At 36.8% G+C, this 18,475-nt stretch overlaps 1 protein-coding gene across 3 annotated transcripts in view; it reads right to left on the minus strand.

The window, feature by feature from the left end:
* Positions 1–18,475, minus strand: part of LOC131154278 (multisubstrate pseudouridine synthase 7) — a 61,259-nt gene that overhangs the window by 41,277 nt on the left and 1,507 nt on the right. For all 3 annotated transcript variants that reach the window (XM_058106949.1, XM_058106950.1, XM_058106948.1), the window contains exons 2-6: positions 10,166–10,244; positions 9,881–10,078; positions 9,579–9,793; positions 4,059–4,131; positions 3,713–3,769 (exon numbers count right to left, since the gene is read on the minus strand). In XM_058106949.1, coding sequence (XP_057962932.1) covers positions 3,713–3,769; positions 4,059–4,131; positions 9,579–9,793; positions 9,881–10,078; positions 10,166–10,244 — 622 coding nt within the window. The remainder of the gene's footprint in view (positions 1–3,712; positions 3,770–4,058; positions 4,132–9,578; positions 9,794–9,880; positions 10,079–10,165; positions 10,245–18,475) is intronic.

Here is an 18,475-nt window from a genome sequence, read left to right on the forward strand (position 1 = left end):
GTGAGATGGGCACTCTAACCTCTTAACCAAACACAGTTACCATCAGATACAAGTACCAACCTCTCAAAAAGGGCTCAAGGATCTCAGCTGTCCCCCACTAATGGGTCCATGGACACGACATTTGCACCCTCTGCAGACAATCTATGGCAATTGTTTAAAATTTTAAATCATCCAAATCTGTTTGCTTATGAAATCTCTTTATTTAAAACAGAGATCACCAAAGTCCTTGAATTTGAAATATCCATCAACAGAAAAAACACCCTTACCAGAGAGTGACAGATTAGGGGGCTTATTCAGAAGAGGAAAAATAGGTAGGTCGGCCTCCTTGGGCAAAACAGTGTGAGGACTTGCATCATTCTTCAAATGGTGGACAACCAACCTAGGTAGACACTGAAGGACCAAACAAGCCTCACTCCTCCTCAACAGTGCAATCATCCTGCATAAAAACATCCACTAAATCTGTTTGCTGGCCAAAGATGTTACAGCCACTAAGTTCCTCAACAGATTTATAGTCCAATTGAAAATTTTGAACTTCTGCATTTGCACCCATATCCCTCAGAATATCAATAAGTAAACCTTCCTCAGCTTCAAAAAAAGGCCCTCTAAATCCTCAGCGGCATCTTGGCTTTCAACATCCTAAACCATTGCACAAGGGGCATCCAGGTTATGCTCTACACAGTTCAAATCCTTCTGAAGTTTAGCAAACACAATACAGACAGGAACCTCTTAGGCTGCCTCAATACCTGAATGATCTTTCGATCTTGAAATACCTGTCTGCAGCCTCTCATCTCCTTATGGACTAAGACCTGAAACAGCATTATTAGGCTAAGAAATTTACCCTCAAGGCCATCAACAACTGCTAAAAAGCAGACTCCAGAAAAATACAACTCCCCTGCAATTCGATCACCTTCAAAACTAGTTCCTTACAACCGAATGCAAACAGAAACCTCTTCAGCAGAGGACTGACAGCTCCATCAGCACCAACAGATTCACAAAATCAGAGGAGCGTGAAAGGCTTCATTGCCTAGTTCAACACCAAGTCTCTACCATCAATTCTTAAGAATTACTCAGATAAACCACCACCCTCTTTCTGCCTCCACTCAATCAGGGATATTCAGAGACTATTTTCTACCTTTACTGGGAAATGTTTACATGGACAGGAATACTGTTGGCTAGCAATCTCACTAACATTGCATGTGCCTTGTTGAAAAAGTGAGAACCTAAGCAGAGGCAGTCTTGGTAAGCCAAAAACTGACCAGTTGGATAAGGAGCCATTGGAGCACCTCAACCTCCAAAATGACAGAAAATTTTCATGTGGTAAGTTTCAGATATAACCCACGCCTAACCTCCAAATTTCAAGAAAATAAAGGCCTTCATATCAATCAACACCCTACAAATATGACCTTGATTCATCATTAGGACCTTAATAATACTCAACGGAAATAAAACACCCCAGCACACATTGTTGCCCATTTTCTAATCTTTTCGATGTTAAAATTTGATGTTCAAAAGCAGAAAATTTTTTTTTACCAACTCTGTTTCCATTTGGACTTGAAAATACTACTTAATTCACAAATTAAAAGAGGATTTGATCGGCAAAATTCAATAGTTGTCATAGAAAATGCCTGTATGCACAAGTAGTTAAACTTTTATATAAACTGTGTTAATCATCAACTAAAATCTTTATAGTTGCTATTTTTGTCTACTATTTAAGTAAATCAATAAATGACTCCCAACTTCAAATAAATTCTACTTCTGATACGTGAAGGGTACTTCTAGACCTATGATTTTCTTCCTGATATTTATCTTCCAGAAATCAAGTTGTTGCTCAGCTGAATGATATTAGGAACTTAACAATAGTTTTAGAAAATGTTATAGGGGTTTACTTATTTTGCAATTGTTTAGGATACAAATTCTTTCTTTAGCATTTATAGTATTGCTACTTCTTTTTTTTTCAACCAAATGAACTTTCTTTTTTAGTTTCTAATCTTAATCCATATAAAATACACCTATAAATGAAATTTTTATCTTTCTTTTTTTTTTTTTGGTTGAGCTTCATTTTTAAAATATATATATATATATATTTTGCCTTACTTTTAGAAGTAAAGGACATGTTCATCCACAAAATAAATTACATCATTCATACTTCTATATATAGCATAAACTTAGATCTCTAAGGGCCTTTTGGTTAAGGTTTTGGATATAGTTTTCCATATGCGAAAACACAAGATACAAAGAATACACAAAACTTGTTTTCAAAAATCATTTTTGGAAATGAATCCAAAAACACATCTAAAAAATACACATTTTCAAGAGACAATTTAACTGTTTCCAATGTTTTCTGATGTAGTTTTCTCGATACATTGGAAACACAAGGTATGAGATATGATGCACTTTTTAATAATAATCAATGTTTTAAAGGCGAAGGCATAAGGCAAGGTGTCACGGTCGCACATCGGATGTGTATTAGGGAGATCTTGGGCTTATAAGGATGGTTAGGACTCGAACTATGTGAGGCGCCTTTTATAGGACAAATCTGGGAGGCCAGTGGGCTACATCATCAAAGTTGGGTCAAGGACCGTTACATTTGATATCAGAGCTACCCTAGGGGTACTATCATGTGGGTGGATCCTACACAGAGGTGTAAGCCACTCTGACAAGGGCGTCAAAGATCGGACGGGAGAGCCTGTCACAGTCCCACATCGGATATGTACTAGGGAGATCTTGGGCTTATAAGGATGGTTTGGACTTCAACTATGAGAGGCGCCTTTTATAGGACAAATTCATGAGGCCAGTGGGCCAAAACGGACAATACCTCATCGAAGTTGGACCCAGGGCTGTTACACAAGGCATTTTAACCCTTAAAAGGCAAGAAATAAGCCTTTTGAGAATTTTATTAGTTAAAAATGTGTAAATAAATTAAAATATACTTAAAAATAAAGAAAATGTTTAAGGAAATAAAAAATAAAATGTAAAAAATGAGAAAATATAGTTTGTAAACTACTTGTTGGCCATTCAAAAAACACTAACTTGAATTCATTTAGTAAATCATGCCAAGAGATGGCTATAACTCGCAAAGTTCAATTTGTTTTCAATATTTGGGATGCAACTCTCTATTATTTTGAAAAGATTGAGGTTTTCAAGATTTGTAGATACCAACTTGCAGTACGACGTTCCTTCCATATAAACACGGAGTTCAAATATCTAGCAAAATCTAACTTGAGATTTACACACCCAAAATGTGTAAACCTCAACTAAAAAGGGCTAAAGGTGTGCCTTTGGTACAAATGCACAAGCTTTGGTGTGTAATGCATTGGCTTTTTGGGGTTTTGATATTTTTGACTAAGCCTCAAAGCATTTTAGGCATGCTTGTCTTGAGGCAAGCCTTAATATATTATTAACAAATTACCACCTGGATTAATCTTAACCAATGCCATTTCATTTATGTTAATTTTTGGAAACAGTTTTGAAAACAGCTAACCAAATGTGTTTTTGAATTGAAAAAAAAAAACACACACACACACACACACAGATATGATACAATCCCCTGATTTCATGTCCAGAAACAACAATATGAAACTCGTTTTTGGATTCTTAACGGCCCTAACATACTGATTCCAAATTCAGTCCAGGTCACAACAGGTAATCCACACTAATGATCAAAAAGCAATAATTAAGAGCCTATAAAGCATAATTGGTAGAAGCAACTTACCCTTTGAGTTGATATAGAACGCTTGTCCTTTGTACCAGCAAATCCAAATGATCTTGGCTGTTTAAGAAGGCACATAACCAACTCAAAAAGAAAACAAGTATGATAGGCCTCTGGATCTAATATATCATCCATGCAATTATACCAATAGTTCAAAGATTTTTTTTAAGTGCAGATCCATATAAAAAATATAAAACTAAAATTAAAAGGAAATCGACAGCAACTACTGCAGCCATTGTTACCACTGCTAAGTACAGAGGAGCTAGAAACCATATACTTACTTTCTTATCATAGTCAACTTGTGAGCAGAAAACTAAGGAACTTCAAATGCAAAATATATAGAACTTACCTGGACCCCAAGCATCTTTCCTATCACTCCTAAGGCTTCCTGAGTATCCTTGTTCTCCTTGTAGAGATGAAACCTGAAGAATCAATATTGCCAGTGCCTTTTACCGCTGTTCTAGACAGCTAAAACCAATTAAAAACATGAATAATCATTTGAAACTTGACAACGGATTACCATCATAAACTGAAAATTATGCAGTCCTTGGCCCAGGGTTTCTACTAAATTATTAAGGCATGGAACTATGCATCTCTTTTTCACTCAAACTGACATTGCAAAGAAGGATAAGTTTTGTTTTGTACAAATAAATAAATAAGCTTACTTAAGGTCCAGTCTTAAGTGAGAATAAATCTAGTTAGACTTGGAGAATATAAAGGGGTCCTGCATTTTCTTTTTTGTCTTAGATTATCTTAATAGTCTATATGACATGCAAGCAGAAGGTGCAAATTTTGGAGAACAAAAATGCATTACAGACAACAAATGAGTGTATTTGTGTTTGCATCCACTTGGTGCTTTTCTAGTTGTTTCTAGTTCTAATCAAGAAAAAACAAGGAGCTGCAACAATGGCTTTCTTCATAGCTTTCCTTTCCCTTCCTTCAATCAGTCTATCAAGATGCATGTGATGATGCAAGTTCTTATGGAAGGGAGAAAATTGGAAAACTCAGAACTCAGGGGTCATTTTGTGATAACCATATCCTTTAGGCCACGGCAAATTTAAACTACTTTGATAAATTAGCATGACATGCTTTGTTTTTCAATAAATAAGTTCATACTAGCCATGTTATTCATTTATTTGAGTTGTGTTAACTCATATTGGAAAATTCTTTTGACTTATTATTGGTGGGAGGGGCTTAAATGAAAGCAAATTGTGAGGGTCAAGCTAAAACATAAATAGCATAAGAGTTGGGGCAAAGAGAGGAAGAAAAAAAGATTGGATATGGTAAAACCAGGTGTGACACCTAGCAGCACTACAAACCAGCAGCTGACACCTAGTGCACAGCTGTCAGCACTGCAGGAGCTGTTGCCACCAGGTGCTATGGTCCTGCCATGTGTCCAGCTGCTGTCTTGACTTTTCCAGCCTGCAGAACAGCCTGAACGTAGAAAAGAATACCCCAAAACTCATCCTAGTAACCCTAGTTTTAGAGAGAGAGAGAGAGAGAGGAAGGGAAAGATAACTCTGCAGAAAATCATGGAAATTCAGAGAAAATACAGGAAATTCAGAGGGGAACTTAGACTATGTTGAAGAACCTGAAAATCAAGGTAGGAGTTTTTAATTTTCATTTATTCACCTAGGTGTTTGGGTATTTAAAGGAAACAGGGGTAGAAACTTGTATAAAAGTTGAATCCTAATAAGGAAGATTTAGGTTTATTATCTCTAATTACTTGATATGGTTGCATAATACATATATGTTTCTTTGGTAATCATAGTTGCATATCTTGTTTAGTTGGGAAATTTTCATGTGATAGATATTCCTCTTACAAGGATTATGGTTTTACTTGCTATGGCAAAGCTTGGGTATGCATTCGTTGAATTGTTATTGCGTGAAATAGATGGCACCATGTGTTGTTGTGGCTATGATATCGTGGAATTTGAGCAAGTAAGGATTGTGTCTCCCTTGGGTGAAAGGCCCTAAACCTCCGGAGGGTATTTCCATGTAAAGCGGGGGTTGGCCAAGCTGGAATTTGGCACTTGTTAGAATTTCCGTGTTAAGCAATGGTTGGCCAAGCTGGAATTTGGCACTGGCTAGTATTTCCTCATTAAGCAGTGTTTTCCAAGCTGGAATTTGGCACTTGTTTGAGATAAAATGTGTACTTGTTGGAACAACACTGTTATGTTGGGAAAAAAAATGTGTCAATGCCTGCTATTTGAATGTTTTGCATTGGTCGCTTTAGATGAACAGATTGCTTTGAATAAATATTGTGTTCATGCACCTTATGATCATGCATACATGTAAGAAATCATGTGTTATCCTTATTTGAGTAAGAGGGAGCTAAGAATGTCTACTGAGCTTGTGGTTGCTCACCCTATTCCTTAATGAGTTCAGGTTCGAGCTGAAGGAGAACTCCACTTGTTAGGTTCTCCAAGATACTACCATTTTGACATGTATTACAAGTTGGCAGGAAGGCAGTAAGGATAGATACTAAGCGTGCGTTCAGTTTTGGGCTGTTATGCATGTAGACTAGGGAGTGAGAAAAATGTTGTATGAAAAGTACAGCCCAATGTAAAGAGCATGTTACTAAATGAAAAAACGTGTTTAGTTGCTTATGGAATATATATATGTTTTGTGTTTTCAACAAATGTTCACTCTTAATTGGTTTTTAACTTGGTTCCAAATAATGATTTGTAAAACTAATTCTTGCCTAGGCCTAGTGACCCCATTGGATTTTAGATGGAGTCACAGCCAGTCACATGCCAAAAAACTAGGGACATGACACATTTGGTGTTACTGTCAAAAATTTTGAAAATGATATAAACTACAAACTAAAAATTGGCAACCTGCTTTGCTCTACCCTCAAAACTAACAGATTAAAAACCAGATTAAATGCATGATTATATTTTCCCTAGTATCAAATAGCAATCAATTATCATACCATCTTTTAATCACCAAAAAATTTTTCATCATCAAGTACTAAGCAATTAAACGGTATGACCATTAAACCTTAATAAACCTAACAGTAGAAATAAATTTAAAGCTCTAATCAATTAAAATAATATAAAATGCAAAACACATACAGAATAAATAAATTATAATAAAATAGGAATTATTTATAATTATTTTACCTAATAATTACCTTTTTAAACTCATTCCCTAGCACTCCAAGAACAAGCCTGTGGCATATGAATATTAAAAATGATGAGAATTTTTTTTTTTTTTCTTAAAAGCTTTCATAAATTTTAGGAATAATTTTCTTTATTAAAAAATTTTGTATGCAGTGATTTAATTCAAAAAACTGAACTCAGGGTATCAAAGTACTAAGCGACAATGGGTGACCAAAAAAAAAATGATACCAAAATGCCCCTTAAATTTTCCAATGTTTTAAAGTTACCTCAGTTTTTATCCTCAAAAATTACTTGAAATAACCAAATGATAACAGGCTCGTCTCTAGAGATTTTCATTTTGTGAGAAATTTGAATGAAAGAAAAATGAATGGCTTTATCCTTTAGTTTGTGTGTGCTTGATTCGTATCATACTTCATTAGAGAGAAGAAAATTTTGGGTTCTAGGTTCCTCTAGGAATTTTTTTTGCAAATCTTTTCATCTTCAATTGATTCATGCTCTAACTGCAAATCTTTTCTTCTTCCATTCTTTTATTAGGAAAGCTGAATTTCCCTAAAAGATAACAGCTTTCACTTGGATTGTGATCTTAAATAAAATCAAAAGTAATTACCATTTACTATATAAGAGAAGGCCAAATAAGATGGTTTGTTTTAAGAATGGAGAGACTTGTTCACATATGTTTTTATTGTCCATTTTCATTGAATATGTTTTTTGATGAATGAAGAAAACAGTATTATTGATACACATGGACTGCATGATTTTGAGGACAAGAAGTCCTCCTTGGAAAACTGGTAAACCAAAAAAACTATAATACAGCAAAGAAAGAACATAAAAACAGGAAAACAAACAAACAAAAAAGATATGTGTGTCCACTCCTATAAGGCTCTCAGTCCTGACATGTGTATCATGTGTTGTGAAAAGAAACAAATCGAATACCCATCTTTTCATGCATTGCAAGGCGCTTCCCAGCTCTGGGATACTCTTTTTCACTGGGGGAGGAGGGGGAAAGAATTGGGTGGCTCCGGGAAAGGTGGGAGACTTGCTATCAGTCAAGGAGTTTTGGAAAGAACAAAAATGGCAGAGCTCTCTGGGATGTGGCTGTTTTCCCCATCCTATGGACTTTGTGAATTGAGAGGAGTGCTAGGACTTTTAAAGTTCAATCAACCTGCTCACAGCTTTTATGAGAGAGGGACCTTTCTAGCCTCCTTCTGGATTTCTTATGAAGCCAGACAACGAAAGAGCCCAAAAAAATCCAAAAGAGTGCACCCACAAGGAGGCTAGAAAGTCCCTCTATCTCATAAAAGCTGTGAGCAGGTTGATTGAACTTTAAAAATCCTAGCACTCCTCTCAATCCACAAGGTCCAGGGAATGGCAAAAATAGCCACACTCCAGAGAGCACTGCCATTTTTGTTCTTTCCAAAACCCTTTAACTGATAGCAAGTCTCCCACCTTTCCCAGAGCCACCCAATCTTTCCCCACCAGTGAAAAAGACATTCCAAAGCTGGGGAGCACCTTGCAATGCATGAAACAATGGGGGCATTTGATTCATTTCTTATTCACAAACACATGATACACATGTCAGGACTGAGTGCCTAATAGGACCTTCTCATCTGAAGCAAGTCATGTGTGTTAATCATTTCCAGGATCATGGAATATGTGCAACAACTTGTTTTGAGTTCTTGGTGAAAACTGAGTTTGTGCTTCTTCATTGGATGCTATTTGCGACAGTAATTTTAGAGGTGCATATTGTGGGAAAGGAATGTCAAAATCTTTAAGGGTACTGAAACATCTCATAATTCAGCTTGGGCTAGAGTAATTTTTCCTCTTGAACAAATGTTTCTTCCTTTTTCTTTTTTTTTTAGGGGAGTTAGCAAGGAGATTGGACTGCTTTGCTTCACTAGCACTGTCTTATTTATTTTTCTCATTTTTCTTTTCATTTGTTATTTTCTTTGTATTGGTAGAGGATGCCAGTTTCTCCTTGAATTGTACTCTTCCACTGTTTTCTTCCCTATAAATTTCATTGTTTATCAAGAAAAATCTCTTCAATGCAAGTAGCCGAGTACCCCAATGGCCATCTTCATTAACATTTTACATAGACTACTCTAAAGGAGAGGGACGCAATTGGTAAAACTGAAGAACTAAAATTCAAGTTTCCTGCTCGTTTTTTAGTTAATTCGGTCTTTCTATTCACAAATTTTCTTCTTTTTCCATCTGTCAGAGAGGACAAGAAGTACTATGATCAAGGTTCATCTCGTCATCTTAATGATGGAAACAAAATCTTTAAGGAACCTTCAAGTGTGTGCCTTTATGTGCACAAGCGTGTGTGTGTGTGTGTATTATATATATCTATTATATACGAAAAAAAAAGGGAAAAAATTCTTATAAGTATTGCTTTATGCATTGAAAGGGCACAGCACGCCCGCTCTGGGAGTTGGGGTGTGTTGTTACAAATTACAATGTACCACCCAAATACAAGAAGAACAGGGCAGGCAACAAAAAGCCTCCTTACTCGAGAACTCACAAGTCTAAGATATGATCTACTAAAAAACAACTATACAAAACAGAGAAGAAACAACTGTTTAAAATAAATAAATAAATAAATCCTACCATGGAAGGGTATAAAAGGAGAAACAGAATTGTACAAGGAATCATAGAGCAACATTATATAGCCACTAATATTATTTCAAGAAAAACTGTAATAATTACCTGAGGAACTTGCCTATTTTAAGAAAAACTGTAATAATTACCTGAGGAACTTGCCAAGATCCTCTGGCCAATGATCTGAACCTCGACTATCAAAGGGTTTATCACGTCTGTCCTTCCGTTTCTTGGAGTTTCTTCCATTATTGCACTGTCCTTTTGAATTTAATCTCACTCGTATGCACTTTGATGAGGCATCTGGTCCATCGATTGTGTCGGTAACAAGAAATTTAAATTTTTCCTTGAAAAAATTGTGTATTGCCTGAGAGACCCCAAACAATAGAATAAGGATACAAAAACAAGCCCTAAGAAATATTTACAATAAAACTTGTTCAAGCTCAAAACTGACCGTCCGATGGGATTTATCGAAATCTGGAGAAAGGACAATCGGCAAGGCGCTACCTTCTCCATCTGAATTGATCTGACTGATAAAAGCTTTCAACTGCTCGGCATCAGAGTTACCAGCAAGAGATCTGAACAATTCAATTTCTGACGTATAACTTTTATCTGATTGATCAGATAGCTCCATTTTATTCACATCTTTTGCCTACATTTGTCAAAAAGCTAACTCGTCATCAAAATATAAAAAAAATTTATCAAGTCAAATAAACACAAGAAAAGTCATATACATTACCTCCAGAGGTGCATCCAAGCAGGTTAAATGCACAACATTCCCATCACAATCTACCTCGTTTACAATAAAATCTGAATACCTATATTATGGGAAGGAAAAAAAACAGATTTTTTATTAGAAAACATTTTTATAGTTCAGCAGAAAAGTGAAATAACTTACTTTTGGCTACTAAGAAATTTCAGAGGTGTTTGCTTTGGTGGCTTGGCTAGGCAAGGCTAGTCTAAGTAGCCTTAGCCTATGTTTGATTGTTTGGTGCAACAAAGATGCGGGATGGGACCAGCCAAGAGGGAGAAATGTAGCCCATTTACATAGGATAAATGGCCAATCCCTCCCCATGGGCTAGGGGTGGCTAAGCAATAAGAGGACGGAATACCTTTGTTTTTTCTCTTCTTCTTTTTTTCCAATATTGATCTTTTATGTTAATGGTTATTTTTGGTCATTTAGCATTATTGGTATGTGCTAAGTGTAAGTTAGTAAGAGTGTTATCTAAAAAGGGAACTAGAGGCGCTGAAGTAGAAGCTGAAAGTGTCTCTCCTCCCTTGAGTCACTGTGTGTATACCTATTGTTAATGGTTATTTAGTCATTAGCATTATTATTATTATATGCTAGAGTTATGTTAGTAAGTTAGTAAGAGTATTATGGTCACTGGTATTGTACCATATATTATAGATAGAGGGAGAGACCTATCATTGAAGTTAGGTCTTCCATGTTACCCAATTATTCAACATAGTGTCAGAGAGCTTGATTCTGAAACCTAAACCCTAATTGTTACAACCACCATCAAAACCGAAGCCTCGAACCTTAAATCTGCTGCATGTTTACCATTATAGAAAAATTTCCAGCAACACTATAGCCCTAGAAGAAAGCCAGCAGCTGCCAGAAGTCAGACCATTCACTGGAAATTTCCTGGGCAGCAATGCCAATTCAGGAACACAAAATCTACTATAGATTTTGCAAAAAAACAACACCATAGTCACCCACAGACACTGCTGATCTGCGCCCCACTGAAATCCCATCTCCAATCAATGCCCCACGTGCCCTCATGCGCTGGTCGAAAGCTTCCAGGGCCAACCCCACGCGCCGGCGCGTGAAGCCACATTCAAACATGCTTTTGGCCTGAGTTTATCCAGCAGTGCTTGAATCCCTCTATAAACCTATTAATGGAGTTTTTCATGATGTTTTTTGTCCAAAGATCCCACCTTTTTTAATTGCTTATGTGCGGCACCTGAGAAATGGTTGCTTTATAGCTTTGTGAACCTGTTTGTCAATGGTTATTGAGTTTATTGGGTCTGAAACAGTGGGATTTGCTGTATTTTTTTATTCAATGTTCTAATTCCTTCCATAGACCCAAATATCAAGCTGTTGGGTATGTGTTTTGCTCAAAGATCCAATCTTTGTTTTGACCATGCACTTGGGGTAATCTGTTAGTTGATGTTCGGTGTTAGTAAAAGCCATTGGGGAGTCTCAGAACAGTGGTAGCATTCATAAGCTGTTTTTGTGAGGGTGTGGCAGTGTTATATAAGTTCATTGGAGATTTTTTGGTGGTAATTGTGGTGGTTTGCCTCTCCAATTGTTCCAGTGATGTGTGTTGGTTTCTTAGGGCGTATCTGAGTTTCTTGTGCTGTGGCAGCCTTGTACTTAATTATTTGTGACTCATTCATGGTAGGTCACCTTGTTCGTGGTTGTTCTGATTGTTCCAGCAATTAATCTTGTTATCATTGGTCTAAGTTTGCAAGTGTTGGGATGGAGTTTGCAAATCCCAAAAGTATGGTTCCCTCGTTAGTCACTTGTTTGAGTGAACCACGTACTGTGACTATATCAAAGGAGGAGTATTTTTAGGTTTCTACAGTGTCGATTGTCTCAACAAGCATCTTATCTCATTACTTCTTTTGCCTAAACAGGTAATCCTACAGTTTGTATGTCTTCTAGTACCTTTCCCACTAGTCCTTAGGTTATCAATTCTGCTGCCATTAACCATATAACAAATGCAACCAACTTTTTTTTTGCACTCAAGTATCCTAAAAACCTACCTCAAGTTACCCTTGAGGATGGGTTCAATATTGCTGTAAGGAGATAGGAACAATAAATCCTACTCCTTCCATCCCTCCTTCTTTTGTTTTGTACATTCCTAAGTCCCCTTTCAATCTTCTATCAGTTAGTAAGCTTACAAAGTCACTAAATTGTTCTGTCACTTCCTTTCCTGATTTTGTGGTTATTCAGGATATGAAGACAAGGAAGACAATTGACACAAGACGTGAGGCTTGTGGTTTTAATAATTTGAATCGCTTTCTCCTCCCATTGCCTGCACAGCTGCAGCTACACCACTTCAAATCCATTGTCGCCTTGGTCATCCATCCTTTGACAAGTTGAAACAGCTAGTTCCTACATTGAGTTCTATGTCTAATCTTGAGTGAGTCTTGTCAATTGGGAAATAATCATCATATTCCTTTTGCTTCCCAGGTCGCCAAACAGGTGGTTAGTCCTTTCATGCTAGTCTATTCCGATATTTGGGATCCTAGTCATGTCACGTCGAAGTTGGTATTTCGGTACTTTGTTACATTTGTTGATAACTACTCCAAGATGACTCGGTCATATTTAATGAAAGATCATTTTAAGTTGTTTAATATCTTTTGTGCCTTCTGTTCTCAAATAAAGACTCAATTGGATATGCCAATCGAGATACTTCATAGTGATAATGCTAAGGAGTATTTCAATACCCAATTCACTACCTATATGGCTAATTCTAGTATGATCCATCACTCCTATTGTACCCTATTGTATCAAACAAACATATTCCCGAAATCACACGTACCCTATTGTATCAAATGAATGTGCCCAAAAATTTTTTGAGTGATGTTGTGCTCACAACTTAATCTCTCATCAATAAAATGTCATCCTTTATCCTTGGTGGTAAAATACCACATTTAGTTATCTCCCTTAAGGCTCCTTTGTTCTCCCTTCCCCCCTCATATATTCAATTGTGTCCCCTTTGTCCATCAATTAGCTCCAGAAACGAATAGGTTGGATCCTCATGCCATGAAATATATTTTCCTAGGCTATTCCTGTACTCAAAAAATATATCGATCTTATAGTCCAACTTTACATCGATTTTTTGTCTCCACTAATGTCACCTTTTTGGAGTCTACACCATACTACTCTGATTCTTTGAGTTTCGTTGACCTTAATGAGTCCTTTCCTTTACCTTGCCTTCCAGATCCCAACCTATTATCTGTGCCCAATCCTCCTACATCTTCATCCAGTTTGAGTCCTTCCCGTCGGTTGGATCATCCTAATTTGCAGGTATACACACGGCGACTGAAGGGTGGAGAGCCCCCTCCAGCTTCTACTACTATGTCTCTAGTTCCCTCGTCAGATGATCTTATTTCCTAAGATGTTGATCCTTCTATAGTTGTTTGGAAAGGTAAATGCACTTGTACCCAACATCCAATCTTTAATTTCGTTTGTTATGACTTCTTGTCACCCTCATATTACTGTTTCATTAGTACTTTGTCTTCTGTTTCTCTTCTAAAATCCATTTCTAAAGCCTTATCCCATTCTGGGTGGAGGACTACAATGGTAGAAGAGATGCATGCGCTATAATGATACTTGGGATTTGGTACCTCTTCCTCTTGATAAGTTCGTGATTGGCTGTTGTTGGGTGTACAATGTGAAAGTCAATCCTGATGGTTCTATAGCTCATTTGAAGGCTTGCCTTGCTATTGCGAAAAGTGTACAATTTGGATTTTTCAGACACATTCTCTCTAGCCGCTAAACTTGCCTTAGTACGTTTGTTCATCTCTTTAGCCACTACGTATCATTGGCCTCTAGATCAATTAGATGTGAAGAATGTTTTCCTACACGATAATCTTCATGAGAAGGTATGTATGGAGCAACCTTCTAAGTTATTGCTCAGGGGGAGTCAAGCTCAATGTGTTGACTTAAGAAATCATTATATGGATCAAAACAATCTCCCAAAGCATGGTTTCGCCAATTTAGTGTTGTAGTACTTGAGTTAGGCCTCCAACACTATGCAATAGATTACTCATTCACTTTATAGTTTATCGTCATACTCCATCTAGTAGGATTTTTCTTATTGTGTATGTGGATGACATTGTGATCACTAGTGAAGATGATCGAGGCGTCCAAGATCTAAAGCTTTTCCAACAAAGTTTTAAACCAAGGATGGGGGACCATTGAAGTACTTCTTGAAGATAGAAGTATCAAGATCCCATACAGGAACTATCTTGTCACAGAGGAAGTATGTTCTTGATCTTTTAGATGAGAAGGGGTTGTTGGGATCCAAACCTTTTGATGCACTCATGGATCCACTAGTAAGTTAGTGCTAGATATGGATGATTTGTTGCCTAACCTAGGATGGTACCAAAGACTTGTTGGAAAGTTGAAATATCTTACAATTACTCGACCAAAGATGTCCTTCGCAACAAATGTTGTCAGTCAGTTTCTTGATTCCCTGAGAACAAGTCACTAGGATGTAGTAATTCGCATTTTGAGATATCTCAAAGATGCACCAAGGAGAGGTCTCTTATATCAGGATCGGGGCCACTCTCATATTCGGGAATATACAAATGCAGATTGGTTGGATCGCCTTCCAATTGAAGATTCACAATAGGGTACTACATCTTTGGCAATGGTAATTCAATGTCTTAGAGAAGTAAGAAAAAGCTGTGGTGGCTGGGTCAAGTGCTAATTCATAGTATAGGGGGCTATGGCTCACATTACTTGCGACATTTGGTTGAAGAACATGTTGAAAGAACTGGGTTTTCCACATTATCGGCCTATGGAGTTGATGTGTGATAATCAAGTTGCTATTCATATTGCCTCCAACCTAGTCTTCCATGAGCAAAAAAAACACATTTAAGTTGACTGTCATTTTATTCGAGAGACACTTGTACAGAAGCTCATCACAACCATTCATGTGAAGACTAAGTTTCAGCTTGCTGATTTGTCCACTAAAGCCTTGGAACGTGCTCATGTGAAATTCACTTGTAACAAGCTAGGAGCATATTATATATATGTTCCAACTTAAGGGGAAGGGTTAATAATAATAATAATAATTATTATTATTATTATTATTATTATTATTATTATTATTATTATAAGGTCATATCATTGAAGTTTAGGTCTTCTGTTTTACCCAATCATTCAACACCTACAAATTGGGATGATCCAAGCTATGAGAAGGAGTCAAATTGATGAAGATGTAGGAGGAATGCAATGGTTGAAGAGATGCACATGTGCAGCACAATAATGATGCTTGGGATTTGGTACCTCTTCATCCTATTAATTTTGTGGTTGGTTGTTGCTAGGTACACACTGTGAAAGTTAATCCATATGGTCCTATGGTTCATTTGAAGAACCACCTTATTGCTAAGGGATATACTCAGGTGTATGGTTTGAATTATTCAGACACATTCTCTCTTATTGCTAAACTTTCCTAGTACGTTTATTCATATCTAACTGCATTTTCCAACTAAAATGAAATATTACTACTGAAATTGCATTGTACATTTAGAATAACCCTAAGAAGACAAGATCCTATTCAGATACTTGACATGTCCCCCCTCTTCAAGGTCCATCACAAAGGAAACAAAAACCAAGATTTTCTTTATTCATGCGGGAACTTCGAGCAAATAATACACCTTTGAAGAGTATCAATACCGTCACATGACTTATAAATGCATCTCCTTAGCCACTACTTGTCACTGGCCTCTACATCAGTTAGCTGTGAAGAATACTTTCCTACATGAACATCTTCAAAAGAAGGTCTATATGGAGCAACCACCAAGGCTTGTTGCTCAAGGGGAATCCGGCTTAGTGTATCAACTCTAGAAATCATTATATGGATTAAAACAACCTCCCAAAGCTCGGTTTGGTCAACTCAGTGTTGTATTACTTGCATTTGGCTTCCAACGATGTGCAATAGATCACTATGTATTTTGTCGCCATACTCCATCCAGTAAGATTCTACTTATTGTGTATTCCAATATTGTGATTACTAGTAATGATGATTGAGGTATCCAGGACCTAAAGCATTCTTCAAACCAGAGATTTGGGACCATTGAAGCACTTTTCAATTCAAGAAGTATCTAGATCTCATATGGGAATCGTCTTATCACAGAGGAAGTATGTTCTTGATCTTCTAGATAAGATAAGTTTGTTAGGATCCAAGTATGTTAATACACCCATTCATAGTAGCAGAAGTTAGTGCCAAATATAGGTAATTTGTTGCCCAAACCAACACAATGCAGAGACTTGTCGAAAAGTTTAATTATCTTATAATCACTTGATCAAATATATCTCTTACAAACAAGTGTCGTGAATCAGTTTCTTGACTCTCCAAGAACAAGTCGATCTGATGCAGTAATTTGCATCTTAAGATATCTCAACAGTGCACCTAAAAGAGGTCTTTTATATTGGGAGTGGGGTTGCATTTATTCAAGGATATACAGATGCAAATTGCGCCAAGTCACCTTAAGACAAAAGATCCACAAAAGAGTTTTGTATCTTAGGGTAACTAAAAATACTCCAAGGATAGATTGTACATATGAGCGATGGAATATAAGATTTTGAAATAATCCCAAATCTCCTCTCATACATCCAAATCACATTTGTGCAATCTCGGTTCAATTGAGTTCCACAACACAGAGACAATCAATGCATTTCCCTAAAACCATGCTTCTTCCATTTTGTCGTCGGGTTCAATTAAAACAAGTGTTCAACTTCACCAATGTCTGCCAAATAGATCATGGCAGCCTTAGGCCACTACACACAATGTCCAATGTAGGGTAAAAGAGACGATTAAGTTAGCTAGGAAGTGACTAACAAACCTAAGTCTGAGGGGAGTTTGGGCAATAGGAATGTAGTATTCAAAAACATCTCCCTCATCAACAAGTGGCTTTGGCAGTTCCCTTTGGAAGTCAATTCCCTATGGCATAATGTAGTCAAACGCAAATATGAGATCCAACAAAAGAGATGGGAGACAAGAAGCAATGGCATCATTACTCATGCATGTCCTTAGAAATTTGTGTCCCCAATAGCTAGCAAATTCTTTCCTCTCATCCGATTCACAGTCAATTACTGTAAACAAGTCCATTTCTGTAGGGATCTATGGGTGGGGGAGTCCTCATAGGAGCTAAAAGTACCTCATTTGTTTAAGATTTCTTGCTACAAAATGCTCCCATCGGCTGCTTTTTTCTTCTTAGGGGGGGCGCTTTTCTTGAGATTTCCATTTCTTTAGGAATCTCAACAAAAGAGAGGTCAATCTTCACTATCCTTGTTTCTTTGTTGGACCAACATATTCCTTCCATTAGTAAGATAAGAGAGTGTGAATGGGGATTCATCGGGTATGTTCACTTCAAAATCCTTTCTTTCAAGAAGATTCAAGCCTTTGTCTAAATCATGATACTAGACAGGATTAACACGCTTGATTTGCTTTGAAAAAAAAACACTATAAGGCTCTCAATCCTCACATGTGCATCATGTGCCATGAATGCAAAGAAACAAACGCTTATCCTTTTTTGCATTGCAGGGTGGCAACATAACTTTGAAACACCCTCTTGTCTTATGGGTGTAGGATTGTGCAATATTTTGTTCAAATCAATCTAGCTGACCGAATTGAACCATTTCAGTCTAAATGGTTTGATTCCGAAATTAAAGTGGTTTGGTTCAGTTTAAGTTTTCGGAACAAGTTTTGTCAGGCTTGGTTTTCAGTTTTGGAGGTCCAAAAACCAAACCAGCCAAAAATCAAAACTTTTGCCAAAAAAAAAAAAAAGCAATAAAAAAACTAACTAAAAAGGATCATATATGGATTAAATTTTCATACAAATTATAACATGAATAGTTTTATTAGTTTCCATATTAATATACGATTTTTGTAGTTGTAATTATTTTATAATAGGGAATTTTTGAAAGAAAAAGGGAAGAAAAGAAAAAAAAAAAAAATTCAGTCGGTTCAATTTATATCATAGTCAAACCCCAACTAGAATAGTCAATTCAGTGATCGGTTTGTAATGAATTTCGACTTGATTAAGTTTTATATTATACAAGACCAAAAGATTTTGGTTCTTAATATTTTACCCTCAAATCAATGGACTGCACAGCCCTATATGGGGGGGAAGAATGGCAGCACCAAGAAAAGTGAGAGATCTATTTTTGGTTAACTTCATAGGTTTTGGAAAGAATAGAAATGGTAGAGCTCTTTGGAGTGCGGCAGTTTTTGGCATTCTTTGGACCTTGTGGGTTGAGAGGAATGCTAGGATTTTTAAAGATCACTCAACCTGCCCACAACTA

This window comes from Malania oleifera, chromosome 4 (assembly GCF_029873635.1).
Source record: "Malania oleifera isolate guangnan ecotype guangnan chromosome 4, ASM2987363v1, whole genome shotgun sequence".
Lineage (NCBI taxonomy): Eukaryota > Viridiplantae > Streptophyta > Magnoliopsida > Santalales > Ximeniaceae > Malania > Malania oleifera.